This window comes from Aulostomus chinensis, chromosome 20 (assembly GCF_037954235.1).
Source record: "Aulostomus chinensis isolate RoL2024-O1b breed Wild chromosome 20, RoL_Achi_v1.0, whole genome shotgun sequence".
In the NCBI taxonomy this organism is placed as follows: domain Eukaryota; kingdom Metazoa; phylum Chordata; class Actinopteri; order Syngnathiformes; family Aulostomidae; genus Aulostomus; species Aulostomus chinensis.
In genome coordinates, this window is record NC_141339.1 from 21,521,177 (window position 1) to 21,541,046 (window position 19,870).

A 19,870-nucleotide genomic window follows, 5' to 3' on the forward strand; every position below is an offset into this window, starting at 1 on the left:
ATCCAAATTGAATTGTTAACTTTATGAATGTATACCAAAAAAATCATAAAACTACATTAATCATATTATCGAAATCCTATTAGATTAAAAGTGAAGAGTCAATGTAAATACATGTACATAAACTAAAAGTAAACATTCTCTTTCTGCAGTGTAGCTGCGGTGGAAAATGTTTTGTTCCAAACGTGTAAAACTGCACTTTGAATGAATTATGATGAATATCGGTGATAAAAAGGTATAGAAGACTGATAATAATAATGATGATAACAGCCGATGATGATGATGATGATGATGATGGTGGTGGTGGACTGCACCATCAGACCTCTCCTGTGTGTATGAAGCTTCCCTGATTATTTTGCTGCCATTGTTGGATTGTAGGTGTTTCCTTTATGTGTTATCTCATTGTGGTTTCTCTTACATTCAGCTGACAGGGTGAATCTGTGTGTGTGTGTGTGTGTGTGTGTGTGTGTGTGTGTGTGTGTGTGTGTGTGTGTGTGTGTGACAGTTGTGCAGCCGTGACGTTACCTGCTCCTGTGTGTTCTGGGTCGACTTCCACAACAGTCGCGTATTCACACATCTATGCAGACGTGACCAGGTTTTTGTTTGTTTGGGCAGAAAAGCTTTTTTGTCAGATTCATAACTGCCTTTGACCGATGCACATGGGCCTTTGTTGATTTGGTAAAATATTGTTGTCGGGGTTTGAATGCTTATAAAGCTGCGGTCCTCGCTGGCGTGTTTGCACTTCGTCACTGCGACTGTAACTGAACCAGCCTTTTGGGGACACACTGTGCTCTCACAGGTTGAGTAAGAGAAAGTCCTGCACTAAGTTCCTCTGGCTGTTCACACGATTTGATGGCAAAATGAAAAAATTAAAATCCTGTGGTAGAATTTTTGACGTTGACAGGGAGAGCGAAAAACTAAACGGACATCCAGGTACACACAACCCAACCCAATGTAAAAAAAACACACACATTTTTACTCCCTTAAATGGATCCGTCTGAACGGGTTCTTCCTCGGCCTGATCTCCACACTTCCAACAAGTTTGGTGAAATTCAGCTCCATAGTTTTTGTGTAATCCTGCTTACAGTAAAAACAAATATTACTTCCTGATGAAGACGTAGTGAAACATTCCAACTATTTGGGCAATAACTGAGTGCAAGGACTTTATCATCAATAACGGAGCAACACAGTATTGGAGAACAAAAACAAACAAAAAAAAACAACCCAAGAAGAAGTAAAATAATCCTTCCAGAATTCAGCCACCCTCATCTAAACTTGTCATCAGAAATCTATGATTTTTTTTTTTACCTTTTAAAATTAGTTATGAACAGACAGTGTGGTGACTTTGTTGTTCAGTAAAAACTAGAAATCCCTTGTGTGTCACCAGCGTGCCCCCATCACAGTGGCCTTGACCTTTGACCACCGAAATCTTGACAGTTCATCCTTGAGTCCCGGTGGAGATATCAACCATACGTTAAGAGCTTTCCCCCAAAGTCTGTCCTGAGAATATCGCCTTTATGTGAGGCGAAAGTGACCCTTTGACCACCAAATTCTTCTCAGTTCGTCCTCCGATCCCAGTTGGGAAGCCCCTCCGGGATTCCTGAGGGGTGGCACTGGCGACCGACGGTCGTTCAGACCGGCACGCTCAGCGGCAGAGGGACAAGACGACGTCGGCTTTCGCTCCTTTCTACTCCGTTTCAGACTTTGTTGCGTGTCCACTTGGAAATCTTGTGCTAAAGTGTGAAATAGTCAGTTTACATTTTTCCAGACTTTGAATTTCTTGCTGTAATCTTCAAAACAGATTTTAAAAAGAGGCCTAAAGGTGGGTGTGGAAGCGAAGTTTTATTTTGAGACTCACACTGACCCTCAGGACATATTCGCATATAATGTTAATCTGTTTTGGCCAAACATTTCTAACTGAACCTGTGTGTGTGTGTGTGTGTGTGTGTGTGTGTGTGTGTGTGTGTGTGTGTGTGTGTGTATGAAAATCCAATCACATACAATTGTAAATGCTCATCAATTCATGTACTTTTTACCACAAATTGCCAGAATTTAAGCAAAGAATGACCTTTAACTACCTCAAACAAGTGTGTGTGTGTGTGTGTGTGTATTTGTGTGTGTGTTGCTAGTGCGTTATTAGTGTGTGTAGCCTCTAATAAGCACCGACAGGTTTTTGCTGGAATCTGATGGCACTATTGTGAGGCTCCATCCTCTGTGGTCACCTGACAGCCGCGGTCTGTTGTAGAAGGAGAACTCTTCTTTTTTTTCTCTCTCTGTTTTTTTTTCCTGCCTCTCTGAGCTCCTCTATGACCCTCATTGTGCTTATTGTGCGCGCTTTTCTGGTCCTTTGTGTGTGTGTGTGTGTGTGTGTGTGTGTGTGTGTGTGTGTGTGTGTGTGTGTGTGTGTGTGTGTGTGTTTTGCAACAATAACTCTCATATCCTACATTACCCAGATTCACCCAGAGCCCACTACGCTTTCATTGGCTTGTCTCCGCGTTCCCCTCTCTGGATGGGTGGGGTAGATTGGAGAGGGGGGGGGTCTCTGCGCACAAAGAGCGCGCAGCCAATCAGAGAGAGCCTCTGATAATTCTCAGCCAATCACCGCCGCGCTATTATTTACACCGAGACCTGACTGACCTATGGGGAGTCCGCACGGGAACTGATTTTGGTCCCTCCACCCAATAGCGGGGTGAGGTAGAGAGTTTTGGGGGAGTGCATATAATCAACATATAATCGAAGGTGCTTAGATATCGATCCAGTATTTCGGGGTAGTTCAAGTTCTCCTCTCTTGGACCTTTGGGCTTGAACCTTCCATTTTTTCTGTCTCTCTCTCCCCTCCCACCCCACCCGCCTGCGTGGTGCAGTTTATAGTTTAAAATGCCGAAGAGAAAGGTGAGTGTCGTTCCTGCCGTCCGGCTCACTTCGCTGCTAGTTGGCTTTTTTTTTCCCTTCTGCGTTTGTAATCGTGGGGGGAAATAGCGGTGCGCGATGCTGTGGCGATACGAGCGAGGGGACGATGCCAAAGTTTTGAGGGAGAGAACGGAGTCTGAGCTTGACACACAGGATATGTTTGACACCGCGAGCGTGTGTGTGTGTGTGTGCGTGTGTGTGTGTGTGTGTGAGAGAGAGACCGTGTCTTCTGGGCTCGTTTTATTTGGCACTTCCCCCGTCCAGGATGCGCACTGGTGAATGTCAGATGGACGGATGGATGGATGGATGCGTGAATCCCCCGGGAGACGTGCGTGATGGGGGATTTTTTTTTTTTCAGGGCGGTTTCACGCATATATTGATTTTAAATGCTGAAATAGAGAGAAAAAAAGATGGGGAGGGGGGGTTAAAGAAGACATAACCACTTGTTTGTGTCACGCTGAGCCTTTAGTGGCGATCATGCCAGATGGAGGGAGGGAGGGAGGGAGGGAGAGAGAGGGAGAATTGTGGCGATGTGCAGAGGGGCCATGTCTACAGAGCCGAGCTCGTCCAGCTCGGGTTGTATTGTATCAGTGGATACATGCAACCTGGCTTTTCCACCATCTGAAAACTGCTATTGTCTGCGCACATTTCGCCTTTGAGGACAGAGAATGGGTGTGTGTGTGTGTGTGTGTGTGTGTGTGTGTGTGTGTGTGTGTGTGTGGTGGGGGGGGGGGGCCTCTAGGGGCGGAGGTCGCCCCCATGCAAATGATTCGATTGGCAACCTGCAGGCTGGAACAACACCGGAGTGTCCTTGGTTACCTGCCCGCCTGCAGCCGGAATAAAACAGGCTATTGAAGAGCGAGTGATTAATGACTGCAGGCAGCCCCCCCCCCCCCCCATAAACACAATCTATGTAATCCAATTATTCTCTTGAACGATTGATGCCTTTATAACAACCCCCAGCATCTCTAACAAGGAAGTAGATGGCACACAGACGCAGAACAGTGTGGTTGAAATGTAGTTGAGGCGGCGGAGGAATAGTCGGAGGCGAGCGGTTTTACAGAATTGATCTCTGGCATCCATGAGACGATCAATCACGTCCAGGTGATCAGGAGACCCCCGTCAATACGCGTGTGTGATGAGTGACACAGGCTCCCACTTGTAGAATGTCACAGCGATGACGCAGGGGTCAACTGCATAGCTGCTCTGCATCAAGACAAAACTTTTACTGCTTCTCGAAGTTGTCCTTTTCTTTCTTTCTTTTTTTTTAAAAAATATATCATTTTGAATATCAATGTAGAAATATCTAAAAAGTTCAAAACCCAAAGAGTCTTTTATTTCCCGTGAGAGAAAAATCAAGCAAATTGTGTTATTCATCATTTAAAACCAGCAAATGTTTCATATTTTTGCTTAAAAGGGTAAAAAAAAAGACTGAATCAATGATTAAATGATCAAAACGGTTGATCGGCGAGTGATCAAATGATTCGTTGTTGCAGCTGAGTGTTTAAAATCAAATCAGTCGAGTCCAGTCAGCTAAAAATGCCTCATTTGCTCTGATTAAACAAATCCTGATGTAGAGGAGCGACGCTTTATCCCGACATCACCAAATACTAAATGATAGCAGTTTAAAAAACAATCCAATATGAATTTGATGAACAAATCAAAACACAGGCAACTTGAAATCCCATCGTTGATGAAGCGGCGTCTATCACGACGTGCATATCACGAACCCTGAGCAGCGCCACAGACATGCTGGTGTTTTCATGTCTGGTGAATCAAAACTAATACAAAGCTGAAAGCGTAGCAGCGGTGACGGGTCTGACCTTTGAACTCAGGATCAATAAAGTCCTCGGCGTGTGAACCGCACAGCCCACCGATACTTCCAGTTCCATGACTTTTCCATGCCTTTGAGAGAAGTCCTCATGGCTGCTTTTCTCTGAAACGCATGGAAATAAACAGAGAAATTCAGCCAAGGTTTACTAAGTACATATTAGCGCGTTCTAGATGGAGTCTAAGCGTGTTCTCAAGTGAAACAGATAGATGGATTACTTTATTCATCCCCGAAGGGAAATTGTGTGGTCGTAGCAGAGTACAATAACAGATCCAGCGGAATAGAATAAATATGGAAGTAAATACGAATGTAGAAGACGAGCAGAAACCAAAATAGGAATAGGACAGAAACACTTAAAAAAAACCCAAGATGTTTAAAAGATAAATAAGCAGGAAGGTGAGGTGCAGTGGCGAAATGATAACGCGACTGATAATAATAATACTGATGATGTGGTGGTATGTAATTGTTACTACTAATAATACAGTGTATAGTATAATAATAGCAGTACAGTGTATATGGTATAGAATAAAACATAGTATAATATGTATAAATTTTGCTCCATAAGTATAAAACCTAGCAACAGTGTCATCATACGTATAAAGCAGCTCAACTAGAGCACATACATTGTCATGTGCACGTGTTTGTCAAGCAGTGTTTCGGAAACCTCAGCCTGGATGTTTTCTCCTTTCACGTGTGAGCTCTGCTGGACCTGCGCTCACCTGCTCCCTTAACAGTCTCTCTTGTTCCATTTCTCAAAGTCTCCAGAGGGTCCCGAGGGCAAGGAGGCCTCCAAAGTCACAAAACAAGAGGTAAATATTGCAGCTGTGTTTGTGTGCTGGTGTGTGTGGGGTTTTTTTTTTTTTTTTTTTACTGAGCATGTGTGTGTGTGTGTGTGTGTGTGTGTGTGGAGTGAAAGAGTAGTCAGGTTAATGATTAGGACAGCACCATGCAGAAGAGCTGAAGATCAGACTGTGAAGGTACAACTGATATCTCTCTGTCACTGTCTCTCTCTCTCTCTCTCTCTGTCTCTCTCTCTCTGTCTCTCTCGTTGATCACCTCTTGCTCCCGTAGCCCACCAGAAGGTCAGAGAGATTGTCAGCGGTAAGTTCCGTTCTCCCCTCCCTGTCTTCACCTCTGTCACTGTCCTCTGCCTGCCTCCCCTCAGCCCACCCGAAGGCTCAGTTAGCCGTAGCCGTGTTATAACACCGAGCTCAGTGTCAAGTCCTCACACAGTTTGTGGGTTGAATCCAGGCAGCCGGCGTTTGAGGGTCGTGTCTGACTTGGCGTGCGAGTCTTTTATCTGTCGTCTTTCGTCTGCTCTCAATGTGCCCTGTTGCAACGGCTTGTTGATTTGGTTGCATGATGAAAGGCGTTCAAAGGTCCCGTGATGTATAAAAAAATACAATTTCCCAGTTTTAATGGTGCATCCCTGTTTTAATTGTCACATGTATCTCTTGATAGATGCCAACTATATTACAATTTTAAAAAAAAATTTGCATCAATGAAAATGCCATGTGTCCGTCCCCGCTCTCCATAGGAGAGACATCCCCCCCATAGATTGACATTGCGAAAGATGCAGCTAATGAACGTTTGCTAAATTGCTATGAGTATCACATGACCCATGGGAAAAGGATGGGTGTGATTTGTTCATGTTATCCATTTTGTAAGAGCCATCCATCCATTTTCTAGCCACCAGTCCGTCACAGGGCCATCAGGAGCAATTAGGGGTTCAGTATCTTGCTCAAGGACACTTCAGCATGGCCACTGGGGGAAGTGGGGATGGAACCAGCCACTCTACCTCCGAGCCACGCCGCCCCCATTTTGTATGATAACATTTGGGAAGTCTGAAGGGGTACAAACATACATTTTTCGCCAGACTTGTTACCAAAGAGCTAAGCAGAGGTCGTTAGTTTGGCGGGTTTAAGTCGGACGTGACCGTGCAGAGGGCAAAGGCTCATTGAGCTCTATTGGCTACTTAAAAACGCCAATCAAAATTCATGACAGGTCCCTCCCTAGCTTGGTGTTTCTACTCATAAATACGCAGAAATCTGACTTAAGTGTCACGGGGCCTTTCAGGAACATATCCCTGAACAATAAAAGCACAATTTTTCTCAACAGAAGTTTCATTCCACAGTGCTTTATTCCCCAAAGCCTGGCACTATATATATATATATATATATATATAGTGCCAGGAACTGCTGCTAATTTTAGCTGGTGATCATGCAGCTTTATGACACGGGTTGTTTGTTTCTATATTTGTGTTGTACTTTGCATGTCTAAGCCATCTGTGTTCGTTCATCTGCATGTGTCCTTCGACCTTTTCCACGTGGATCTTATCAGTGTGTCTAATTGTGTGCATGTTTACAGAAAGAAGAAATTTGCATGTTTCCTAATTGTGATATTTCCTCCTGTTCATACTCATTCATGACCCTTTGTCACATAATTAAGTAGTGCTGATGATCTGTTTACATATCTTGCAGGTCAAATGAGCGTACATTTTTTTCCGACATGCTACAGGATTTTTTTTTTTAATGTTCCATTCAGTCTTACACCTCCTTATCCATAGATGTGCATCTGAAGTCTGTCATTCCATATAAAGTTCAGATAATTCCCAGAGACGGTAGATTAACCCCAGGTTCGCCTTGTTTGCTGGAACAACATGTAAGCTTCTCATTGGGAAACTATTTCAGCCGGCGTTTTCCATCCCTTTCCCATGTTGCGTTCTGTCATTTTCCAAATCTTCCTCTAAACTTAAAACAACAACCAACCCTGAGATAGCTAGCTAGCTAGCTAGTAGCATCCTACAAACGCACGGTTTTGACAAAGATTCGGATTGAACAAAAAGGCAGGTGTGTAGGCTTAAAAAACACTGGAGTGCGTAAGAACATTTTATACAGGCCTGCTGTCATTTGTATTGGGCCACAGGGATGAGGTACTTTTGTCAGCCAACCTGGAAGTTAGCGGCACCGTGGGTTCCCTCCACTAAAAGCCAGCTGGATTTTTCAGGATGCAAAATGAACGCCTTTATGATTTTTGAATCTTAGATAATGTAACATTAAGCTTAAAACGAAGTGTACCTCACACACGGGTCAGCATCTCCGCAAGTAAGCTTCACGCACAATCCGTCTTATACATGTCTGTCGTTTCGTTTAGCCACTTGTTAGCGACCACCTTGTTTTAGGACACATAATAGCTTACAAATTCACAAGTGCGAACGTATTTTAGTCCAAGTAACAAAATGTTACAATGTCTTAGGCTTATTTCCGGCTTTTTATGGAAAACCCATTGGCTTTGAGGTGAGGGAGAAGTATGTTCAACAAGGCTAACTTATTTTTACGACTCATTCCTGCATCACCCCCCCCCCCCCAAAAAAAAGGAGCTTACTGTAACTGTGAATGTCCAATAATCATCCACTTACATTCTTGTCTGTCTAGGGAGGCAATGATGCCCTGAGAAAACAGAGATATTTTTTTTTTAGAATCACATGATTTAAGTTTGTCACAGTTGTGCTAGCTTGCGGCCTCAGGGTTATATGGGTCCGAGTCAGCAGCTTGGAAAAACTGTGCTCCCATCTGATACTGGTGTTTCATAGTGGTTTGTGATCATTTCCTTGTAACTAGAGGTCGGTATTGAGAATTACGTGGAATGAAGACACTGTCAGATACCAGTTCCTTGCCAAACCAGAAAGAAATAACTTAGTACCGTTAATATTTACGACGTTAACTTGATGGATTTTGCAGTCGAGCTGCTAATATTCTTAGAAGTGAAGGGATTTTTGGACTAATGTGAACTAATGATAAACTCATATTTCATCGAGTCCTAATGTGGCATCTGTTGAATCTACAGAAACCTGCACCACCCAAGCCCGAGGCTAAGCCCAAGAAGGCCATTGTCAAGGTAAAGACCGCACACACAATCAGTCCTACAATCATTTATTTATAACCCCATAAATTTGCAACAGTACAAGGCACATAGTTGCCCTTCACCTTCTCTTCATGTACACTTTATGGCTTCACATGCAGGGATCGTTATATTCCCCCAACAATGGGATTTATTAGGCAGTTGTTTGGGTTGTTTTTTTGTTTTTTTCAAAACATAAGAGCACAACCGCATCATTCACCATGCAAACAATCATTTTTCTATTCCCTTTCTATTTGTGGAGGCATATTCAAAGCTGCCCTCTCCAACAGCTGCAAGGAAGGAATTAAAAAAAAGAGGTTATTTCATGCTTTGGATAGTTAATACTTGGGTTGAAACGAGCTTCACCTCTGTTCTTCAGAAAAAAAAAAAACTAGGACATTTCTGGGTGAAAATCAAAATAAAGAAAAACTCTGATTGTAACACATATGAAAGATCATTTTTTTGAGAGCGCAAAGGAAAGGTCTTTTCTTTCGTGCAGAAGGTGGCAGATGATAAGGGGGTAAAGGCAAAGAAAGGAAGCCCTAAGGGGAAGAAGGAGGAGGGCCCCGCCCAGAACGGAGACGCCAAGACCAATGAGGTACGTGGAGAGGGAAGGGGGTGAACCTTTGAAAGGAGAATTTCAGGCAGAGACAAGAAAACAATTATTCTAATTCATATTTGTTTCAATTTATGTCTAAACATACACCTACTCCTCCTGCACATGCATTTGCTTGTCCCTTTTAAACATCTTTCCACTCACGTTTGCTGACAAACACACACACACACACACACACACACACACACACACACACACAGATCTATGTGTCTCGTCCGTCTGTCAGTGTGTCTTCCATCAGAAGCACAGCGCCCTCCTTGATGTCAGTGAGAGGGCAGAGCGAGACAGTCAGAGTTAAGGGTACGGTCGAGTGTTTCTAATCCTTCTTCGGTTTGCGTGTGACCACTAACACATGACGTTTACAGCGGTAATCGTCTGTTTAGAGCTTTGCGGTGATGTGTGTATTGGCGTGAGAATGAAAGAGAACGCAGCGACTGTGGAGGTGAGGATGTGTGGTTTGACTGTGTGTAATGAAGTGCGCCAAGGACGTGTTTTTGCACATCTGCAAGAAGGATCCCCACTGAGTGGTGAAATGAAAGATGATTGGTTTGCTGTGTTCCCCATCAGCTGGCTCCTCCAATAAAGAGATCTGACCATGGATTTAACCCTTTATTGAAGGAACGCACCAAGTTTTTGGAGAATATAATAAAGCTTCTTTTTTTGTCCTTCCTGGAGCCAAAGAAGACAATCAATACCTTTCTCTCCACTGTACTGCAGCCGGGAGCTGAGACCAGCTGATTGCTAGTTAACTTAGCACAAAATGGTGGTGGGCAGGAAGTTAGCAGCTAGCGAGCAAGCATACGGTACCTCCATCAAAAGTCATCCAAAACAATTTTTTAATGAAATACTGTAATTTCATGGCCAGACACAGAGTCAAAACTACTTTCCAGGCAAAATAGATTGGGTGCAGTTAACCATCACAGCAAAAGCCCAAATGTAACTTTGGCTAACAAAACATAACATTTGTTGACGACTAGATCAACTGTTGTTGCTAATCATGGTTGACTTTGTAGTACAAGGTGAGGAGGACTACTTCTGGACAGACAAAGATCCTGAATCCCTTTCTATTTGATGAATTATGTTAGATATATTAACTTGTCCGTCTGCTAGCATTTATTATGCTACGCTAACTAGCATTCAGCTGTGGGTTTCAGCTCCCTTGTGTAGCCGAGAGGGGGTATCCATCGTCTTGTTTGGCTCTTGGGAGTGTATTTCTCAAAGAATTGGTGTGTTCCTTGAAGAGTAGAAAAGAGAACTTTATCACGACAGTTTGTTAAATCTTGACTTTGGTTCAAACTTGATTATATAGAATAATATAAAGTCCCAAAGTCCACTTATGTTCTGGCTAAGTGTGCATTTGTTGAGGAAGCCACTTCTGTAAGATTTTCAGATCAATTGAGGTCGCAGCTTGAAACAGGTCCAGCCAGGGAATGGTTGCATGGTTGCATTTCAAGTCTTGGAGCTCTTGAACACCTCTTAAACTTGGAATTGTAGATTTCAAAAAAAAAAGAAAAAGAAAAAAAAGGTTCAACTGGGATCAAAGATGTTGCCTCATTTAGTAGTACAATGCCAGCCATTTTATTTTGAAAATCCATCTTTGAAATTTGCAAAGCAGGGGAGGTGAATTAAATTGTCATTATGCTAGCAATCACTCAGGCTTGCAAAACTTTATTGCTGCAGGAGGTAAATAATAGATGCCAGAAACAAGGAGGTACACAGCACCATTAGGCTTTGCTTCCTGTCTGGAAGACTAAATTTAGGGTTAAAAAAAAAAGCTTACAGTGTCTGTGAAACAAAATTGTTGCTTAAGAAATATCAGGGATGAAGCCAATTATGTCTGCGGAAAATGCACATCCTATTTTTGAATTAGGTGGCAGGGTTAATACCACTCTGAGGTCTGTGTGGTTACCACCATAGCATACAGCCCCCAGCTTGCAGCTGAAAGAAGCTAGCAGGTGTTGGGTGGCTAATTGTTTCCCGCTTGCTCTCAGTCTTTATGCCAAGCCAACAAGCTGTTGGTGGTTAACATTCCAGATTTAAATGGGTTTGGGGCTTCCCTCAACAGCCTAATCCACATACAGTTGTAGAAAAGTTTTCAGAATCTGTTCTGTAAATATGACATTTTTAACTTTTACATCTCCTCCAAATACATTTGAGGACGGAAGTAATGTTCTGACATTTGGGGATTAATACCTGAACCTCCTGCTACATGTTAGCAAACGGTATTTACTCCACACATCACTTTTAGTTGTTACATGCAGCAGAATGAAGCCATTAGACTGAAAATGTTATTGCCATTTTCCCAGTTTGAAAGTTGGTCTAGCTTAGCATAAGGCAGATGCTATGTTGTGGATGCCTTCTACGGCCCATCCACATCCATATCAAGAGAACCAAATAAACAGTTTAAAAAGGTAGTATTACCTAAAAAGTACGTGTGAATATGCAGTGGAGAAAGGTATGTATTAAGCAGCTGGAAACAGCTAGCAAGAGTTGGTGAGCTAGTTGTTTCTCATTGTTTACAGTGCTTATTGTCCAGCAGCTAACAATGGCGGAGGAATGTGACATAAAACTCCAATGCTAACCGTAAATTAGCACTGCTTGAGGTCCTGTTGCATCACCTCAAGCAGTTCAGATATTAAAACGTTGGGTTTTTTTTCTTCCCCCAACTGCGTAGAACATGTCAGAAATACAACGTTTGTGTATTTCAAAGGTTTGTGATGTGGAAGTCATGTCTCGGCAGTGTAGTTTGTTTTTAGCATAACGTTAGCTTTGTACTGCTGACGATTGTTACACGTCAAAATTCATAAGAAATTGCTCTCAATTGAAGATTTGTTTGCAAAAAAATGTAGGTCTTGTAAAAAAAAATAAAAAAAATATATATAATTTTTTTTTTTTGCTATAGAGTTGATTTTTCTGCGGTAATTGTAAAAGCCATGTAGAAATCCCAGCTTATTCAGGTCAGAACTGGAATCTGCCTGAGGTGAGATTGATGGGTCGCACCTCTACCTGTGTTTAACACTCTCATGTGTCTTCCATCCAGGAAACTGAAGCAGCCGAGGAGGCGACTGAGGAGAAAGCGTAAAGACGCTGACTCGTCCCTCCTGAGACTCCATGGCAGCAAAGCATCTTTTTTTACTGACAATTTTTGTACCATGCTGATTTTTTTTTTTTTTTTTTTTAGACTTGTGATAGCAAAGATGGACAACCAGCAGCCCCATCCCATTTGTTCACACTCCTTCCTCTACCTGCAGTATGTTTTTGCTCCTCCTTTGTGTATTGCTAGATGGCTTTTATGAAGCAGATTGAGAGGGTATGAGATGTCTGCAAATGTTCTTCATCCTGCTTGACGTGGGGGGTTCAATATGACTGTTAAGATCTCTAAACCAGCCCTGCCTACAATATTTATCTCTATAAATGATGAGTACTATGGGCTCTCAATAGGAGATGCTTCATTTCCCCCGATTTTTTTTAAGGTTTGTTGATGTGTGAATGCAGAACTGCCAGGCTCATCGTCACCATGGAGAACATCTGCAGCACTTCAGAAATCTTAGTTTTTTTTAGAATTACCACCAATGTGTTTCCCATAGCTCCTTTTGTAAGTGTGTACTGGAGTGGAAGTGTTGGTGGGTCTCTGTGTTTGTTCACCACCCCCCCTTTTTTTTGTCCCCCCCCCCCCTTCAACGCCTTGTCCTGCAGCAGAGTGACATAGCAATAATGAGTGGTGCTTCTGTTCTAGACGCCTCTATTGGCTTTGGATCCTCTGGGCTTCTCTGAGTTTCATTCTGTTGGGAGAATATTTTGAAATAAAAGTAAAAGTTGATGTCACATGGGTGTCTTTTCTGTTCGTCTCGATCAACTCGCCTTTTGGTGTCTGAAACTACTGCGTACAGAGGTTTTAAAATTTTTTTTTTTTTAATCCTAAAAAGCCTTTTAAAAGAAACTTTTTTTTGTTATTTTTTTGTACATTTCACTTTAGGAAACTCAATTACATGATTTGTATCTCTGCACCTTTACCTGCTGTGCTCCATTGTTGGGAATACGGGGGTGGGGAACTCTGTAAAGCTCTTTGCACGTGTAAGCACGCCTGGGTTGCAGAGTTCCTTTTCAGGGTGTTCGGAGTTACTTTTTAAGCCAACACAAAGCCAGCGCTGTGTGTTTGTGTATATCTTTGTGTGTGTGTGTGTGTGTGTGTGTGTGTGTGTGTGTGAGGTTACCAGGGGCACGTGGCTGTGATAAATACAACTGCTGTGTCAGGAAGTGAAAGGTCAGCATTTGCCAGAGCGGAGGGACTGATGAAACCGTACAGCTTTTTATTGCACTACCAGGTGTCACTCACACCCACGGACCAATGATACGGGCCGGTTCCCTTTTTTCTTTTTTTCTTTTTTAATATGGAGATGTGGTGTGTGTGTGTGTGATGATGTCTGAATTACAACAATGCCAATTAACTTGTATTATCATGAGCCTGTTTTGATATGACGTAACAGCAGTGGGAATGTGACTCTCATCCCACCTCTACTGAAACCATGAATACACTTCAGAGGAGTTCGCTTTTTTGGGTGAACCGTTAGCACCATCTGACCTTTTTGACCTGTACACCAATCCAGAAAAAGAAAAAAAGAAGGTGCACAGGTAGAATATTTTCCCCTGCAAATGAGATAAAGTTTTTAGCGGTGTCTGTTTGTCTTTTAGGGTGATTACGCAAATACTGTGAGGGTGAATATCACCAAACTTGATGGAGGGGTGTTGCAGGGGCCAGAGACAAACCAGAAGAACCTGTTACATTGTGGGCCAGGTTTTTTTTTTTATCATGGTGAAAAATTGTTGTTGTTGTTTTGGTTTTTTTTAACTTGGAGTTTGCTTCAGTGTAGGTGTGTCCTTCCTGAGCGCACTGTATTTGTCTGCCTTTGGCAGGGTTACTCAAAAAAACTACATTAAAAAAAACAACAACTCTTGTACAAGTGTGGTAAATTTTAAGGGCAAATCCGCTCACATGACAAGAAATGGCAATTTTTTTAACATTGCCTTCACCTGTGTGGATGTACTCACTCTCCCAGTGCCCTCTAGTTCATTTGTCTGTGTGTTACGCAAAAAAAACTATGTTGTTGAATTTTACCAAAACTGGTCTGGGGTTGTCACATTTGCCAAGGACGTACCTGTTAAATCGCTTTCCATCACGCAAAATTCCATTTATTTTTATTTTTTTTTAATTGGGTTTGGCAGAGTTTTTTTTTTTTTCTTTGTGGTGGAGTACAACCATTATCCTCCCAAAACTATGATGCGGGACATCACCAGAGTTGGTTGGTTGAGGGGTGTAAAATGAGCCGGTGAAGCATCAACTAAATTTAGTGGCAGATGTATTAAACATAGCTTAAAAAGACTCTTTTTTTTTTTTAAACTTTGAGTTTGTTTGAGGCCGCTTCACCCTCCTCAGACCTCCTTTGTTATCACTGAAATATACGAGTATCCTCAAATACTTCTGCGGCTGCAAGAAAGAAAGAAAAAAACAACAACTAAATTTTACACAGAAAACAAAACAAATATCAACGCTCTTTAAAAGGCTACTTGGGCAGGGAATCGGTAACGAACTGCAGAGCGGTTAAACAAAGCTCCACTCCTTCCAGTCCTCATACAAAGCACAGCTCTGGAAAAAAGGTGTGGATTTATTTGGCTGGGGATAATATTTCTTTCTGAGGGGCACCTGGGATTAAGCCAAATCTTTACTGCTGTTATGTAACAAACTTGCGGGCGGTAACTTATTGATGGACTTTGTGTTGGTTCACCCTTGTCTGGTCACCAATGATGAATACATGAGCGTTGGGGTGGTAGAAAGGGACAATGTGCACACGACAGCATGTCTCCTCATTACTCCTAACCTTTAACTCGACTCCAGCGTGGTCCATGTTTAAGCTGAGCGATACAGAATGAGGCTGCCTCCCTGTGGTCACATCAGCCAGCACAATTACTTCAGAAGGTAAAACAGAAGTGACTCTCTTGACCTGGGAATTATACCTTCACCTTACTCCACGCTGCGGTTTTTCTCTTTATTCTTTGTGAAGCTGGTGGCTGTGGTGCCTTGCAGGGTTGCGTGGTCGTCAGTCGCATTTATCAAGAGCATCTGCAGGAGAAGAGCTCATTTCAGAGGCATGTGCAAACACACAAGTCACCATGAGGCGAGGCAAACGCATTCATACGGCACCTTTTCCTGCATGCGGTAATCTGAAGGGAGTCATTAAGCCTCATGAGTATTTAAAGGCCTGATTTGATTACAATCCAACACTGAAAGGGTTTAGCAATCAGTTGTACGTGTGGTTACACCCCGGCAGGGTCAACCTCAGCCTGAGGTCACAAGTACATGAGGCCAAACACTCAGACTCTCTCAGTGGAGGGACAGTATGGATACAACGCGTGTAGATTACAATCGTCCATCGTCAAAAACTGTCAGAAAGAATTAAAGAATTATCACACACACACACGTACCAATAACCTGTCTAAGCGCTGCCAAATCTAAATTGATTTAAATTTCAACTGCTTTTTTTTTTTTTTTTTACATAAATTATAGAGGTATTTTTAACTTTAAGAAACAACTGAGGCCTTTAAAATTATTATTTTTTTTTTTTCATGTCTGGAAATCATCTTGTGACCCCACCATCTGTGTCTAGAAACCCCAGCAGGGGGTCACGACCCCTACGGTGGGCACCCCTGAACTCGGTGATTAGCACTGTTGCATTACACTGAGCTGCTGGGGTGAGAGCTGGGAGCTCCAGCCACCTCGGGTGTCGTAAGTGTGGAGTTTGCACGCATGGGTCGTCCCTTCTCCGTCACCACCGCCACCATAAAAGACGGTGGTTCTTAGGAAGGGACTGGCAGAAGAAGTGGAATTGGTCCCACGTGGCTGCGCCTCCACTGTTTTGCAGAGGATTGGTTAAATGCAGATTATATACTTAAATGACCATAAGAATGCTCTATAAATCAAATAACGCACAAAAGAACAAGCCTACATGTTCACGAGCACTTCAAAATTGAGTCTCCACAGCAAAATACGGATCATCTAATGAGTGTGTGGGCTGTACAATCACGTGGTTGCTCTCATTTTACCGACTGCAAGAGATAATATTCCTAATTTTTATCGACAAGTATAAATAATAATAGTTTCTTCAATATCATCTTTCCTGTCAGTAACTGGTCCACTTCAGGAAGCTCCAACAGGTATTATAATTTCTGTCTAGGTGTGTTTGCGACTTTTATCCTTTCACTGTTTTATTTGTAAAAACATTTATTATGTGCAGTTTTTAATTCCATTTTATATTTTATTATTTGGTGGGGGGGGGGGTTAGGACTTGTGTCATTTTTTTTTTGCGGGGGGGTGGGTGGGTGGGTGACGAAAGACTTGAAATACACTCTTGGCTCCACTCAGGTGTGCAAAGATCTCTCACAGTGAATTTGAGAGTTTTATGTTCCCCGGGGTGCTGTAACGAAACAAAACGCTGGCCTCACTCAAGGCAATCTCCAGTGAGTTCATCAGAAGTTAAAACAAGATGTGCTCGCATCAGCAATTATTACTCAGCTACTTGAAACAAGATGCATTAAACAGCTCGTGGAAACTAAGTCTAAAAATCCCCGAAACATTTGTTTTTTTGTGTCTTTATTTCTTTAAATATATATCGTTGTGATAGTGACTTATTTGTCATGTTTTTGTTTTTAAGTTCCATGTGGACCGATGGAAGAGTGCGGCGACCCTAGTAAGAGCGATAAATAAATGTTAATTTTTTTTGTTTTGTTTTTTTGGCCGACAATTTGCTAATCGGTCACTTAAAACAAATACAATTGAGATTTTAGTGAATTCAGGGGACCTATGGATGTTATGGTTTCTTCCAGGCCTACAAGTGAACCCTAAAGGAAGTGGTCTGTCACCATTTCCATGATAATCATCCGTGATTGTCCCATGTTGCATAAATGTCTCCTTGCCATTATATTCCTGTAACTCATGAGGTTTCTTTCATTAAGCTGCATTCCCCTTCTTCAACAACCCTTCCCCCATTTTACTGCCTGGCAGTATTTTTGAAGGGAGATGGGCGACTTCCCCACCTAACGGCTCCAACAGAGAGAGAGAGAGAGGGAGAGAAAGGGAGACGGAGAGAGGGTGGGTGTGTTAGCTAGCTAGACGACACCAAAACGATTAACAACCGAAGCCAAACTTAGCCACGGCAAGTTGTGTTATTTCGTATAAGATAGCTAAACGGTTACAACGCATGTAAATCCCTATTAAAACGCGGTAGCCATGTTCTACGCCCCTCGCTTTGACTAATCGCCCCAAAAATACGTCAAGATTTAAGTCGGGTAAATCCTCATTTTTTAAATGAAATGAACAAAAAGTGACCGTGTAGTCATAAAAGCGCGATAAACGCCGTGTAGCTGTAACGTATCAAGCACTCTGCAGTAGCGTACCCTCTCCACGAAGGCTGCCATTTCTACCTCCCTTCCACACAGCGCCGTGTGCGTGAACACATTATTGGTATTCTTCCGCAGTGAGCTTTTTTCTTTAAAGGGGGAGGGGGGGTTACACAAATGTTCCTCCTCAAGCTTGGATACCACAACTAATATCCACCTCCAGAGACACAAAAGGCTAAAATTAGCTCGGGGTTTTGTTCCTTCTGTTAGGGGAAGGTGGCGTTTTAGCGGGTAAAACGTACAGCGGGAACTACACTTGTCGCCGCGCGGAGGAGCACTAGACGCAGCCGGGACTTTTTTGTGAGCGTAGCTGAATGGAGGCAGCCTCTTCCTGGTGGATAAACAGTGACAGCTACAGGGCAGCCACCTAGACCCAGCACACAGGCTCTGGCGCTGCCCTGGCAAACAACACCAAAATGGCTTCAGACAGTACACACATCGCGCAGTTGACTTCTGGTGAGTAAAGGAGATCGGAAAATATGTCATGGTTGTTGTTAATATCCCCCAGTTTCCTCGGTACCCTCTTCTAACGCAGCTCCCGTCCTCTTCTCCCCCTTCAACCATACCAGAACTGTACTTCCTAATAGCCCGATTTCTAGAAGCTGGACCGTGTCAAAAAGCAGCCGAGGTTGGTGTTTTTGTATTTTAGGATAATTTAGAATATATCCGAAGTGGTCACAGGGTGTAATTTCGTATTTTTATGCTATTTTCAGACCCTGATAAGGGAGGTGGAGGATAAGGAGGTAAGCAGTCAGCAGTACGAGAGAGATGCTTCTCTCTGCACTGTACTTCGTGGTGTTGCTTTTACTCTCATTTATTTACCGTTTTAAAACATCACCCGATACATTCAGACCTGGATGATTATAATCCACACTATTTTTTCATTTTAGCTGCTACCCAGAAGACTGGACTGGACAGGGCAGGAACACCCCGGGACGTACGAAAATTTGGTAAGGGAGCTCTCTATAACTGGGGAGAAAGTTTTTAGAGAGCAAAATAAAAATTGAATTTCCCGCAATTTTTAAATCAGATGGTAAAAAAAAATCTGAAAAGGGGGTTTGTAAGGCAAGCCGGCTGCAAATAGGTGCCACTCTGGGGCACCATGGGGTCGGGTCCCAGTTTCTTGTGCACCGTGGTGTGCAAGTTTGGTGCCATGCATGTCCTATAGGTTGTAATAGTTGTTGGAAAATGAAATGTAGATACGTCATGAGTGTTGTGGTGTAGCAGCAGCGCCAGGATCCGGAGGAGGGACTCCCTGCGCCACAAGCCTGAGAGAGATGGAGGCGCTCTTGTCCTGCTAGAACTTGAGTGCACGGCTTGAACACACACACAGGGGGCAAGAGTTAAAAAACAGGACTTTTTTTAATTTTGGAGGAGAATATGAGCAGTATATTCAGGAAAACTGGAGTTTCTGCTCCCGCTTGAAGAGGGAAGATGCTGCCTGGAGTTTGGGAGGCGTTTTTTTTGGGGGGGGGGGGAAGAGAGAGAGAGATATTTTGTGAGGGGATTGTGGCGCAAGATGGAAGAGGAGATACTTTGCGAGCAGATTCGAGGTAATATCTCTTAGAATCTATTAATTGCTATGTTAATTATTGTGTAAACAAACATGGCTCTGCTTAAAGCGCGGTTTATACGCATGGGGGCGTGGAGAGAATTAATCATCTTTCAAATGTGTTTACCACTTCCCTGGCATTCCATCTAATTCTGTGCTTATTTTGAATTCTATTTTAGCATTTGTTATAAAAAAAATGACCTATGACCTATTTAATATGTTAATCCATACATTCATGTATTTTTTTTTTTTAATTTTGCACACTCATGCAGGCAGATTATCTCTCAAGATAGCATGGAGTGTAGATTCAAGATGTTTTAAATCGATGTAAAAAAAATACGGCGTGTTTCAGTCCGCTTGTGTAGGGGTGTGTGTGTGTGTGTGTTTTTCTCTCTCTCTTCCTGCTTGGCTCACTCTGTTCCTCCTCCCATCTCCAGCCTGCCTCCTGTCTATTGTGCATAATTTCCTCTATTGAGGCAGGAAAAAAAAGAAAAATACTGCGGAGGTTTTTTTTTTTTTTTTTAATTATTGGACCTAAAGAAAATAGGGTGTGTTAGTGAGTGAGTGAGTGTGTGTGTGTGTGTGTATTGTGAATGTGTGTGTGTGTGTGTGT

At 42.7% G+C, this 19,870-nt stretch overlaps 2 protein-coding genes and 1 long non-coding RNA gene across 5 annotated transcripts in view; 2 read left to right on the forward strand and 1 right to left on the reverse strand.

The window, feature by feature from the left end:
- hmgn3 (high mobility group nucleosomal binding domain 3) overlaps positions 1–14,150 on the forward strand; it is an 18,920-nt gene extending 4,770 nt beyond the window's left edge. Inside the window, exons 1-6 of one of the 2 annotated variants that reach the window (XM_086190424.1) lie at positions 2,672–2,889; positions 5,497–5,547; positions 5,810–5,839; positions 8,585–8,635; positions 9,138–9,236; positions 12,295–14,150. In XM_086190424.1, the coding sequence (XP_086046550.1) occupies positions 2,875–2,889; positions 5,497–5,547; positions 5,810–5,839; positions 8,585–8,635; positions 9,138–9,236; positions 12,295–12,336 (288 nt within the window). In that variant the 5' untranslated portion in view covers positions 2,672–2,874 and the 3' untranslated portion in view covers positions 12,337–14,150. Of the gene's footprint in view, positions 1–2,671; positions 2,890–5,496; positions 5,548–5,809; positions 5,840–8,584; positions 8,636–9,137; positions 9,237–12,294 lie in introns of those variants that run through there. The other variant, XM_086190423.1, reaches the window with a different exon arrangement.
- Positions 3,129–5,710, reverse strand: LOC147243238 (uncharacterized). Its single transcript, XR_015110746.1, has 3 exons — positions 5,458–5,710; positions 4,731–4,843; positions 3,129–3,296 (listed from the first exon to the last, which is right to left on the reverse strand). It is a non-coding gene; the product is annotated as an uncharacterized LOC147243238 (long non-coding RNA).
- A 3,185-nt stretch (positions 14,151–17,335) lies between the features above and the next one.
- phip (PHIP subunit of CUL4-Ring ligase complex) overlaps positions 17,336–19,870 on the forward strand; it is a 41,779-nt gene continuing 39,244 nt past the window's right edge. Inside the window, exons 1-4 of one of the 2 annotated variants that reach the window (XM_086190413.1) lie at positions 17,336–18,161; positions 18,275–18,333; positions 18,419–18,448; positions 18,596–18,655. In XM_086190413.1, coding sequence (XP_086046539.1) covers positions 18,122–18,161; positions 18,275–18,333; positions 18,419–18,448; positions 18,596–18,655 — 189 coding nt within the window. In that variant the 5' untranslated portion in view covers positions 17,336–18,121. The remainder of the gene's footprint in view (positions 18,162–18,274; positions 18,334–18,418; positions 18,449–18,595; positions 18,656–19,870) is intronic. The other variant, XM_086190412.1, reaches the window with a different exon arrangement.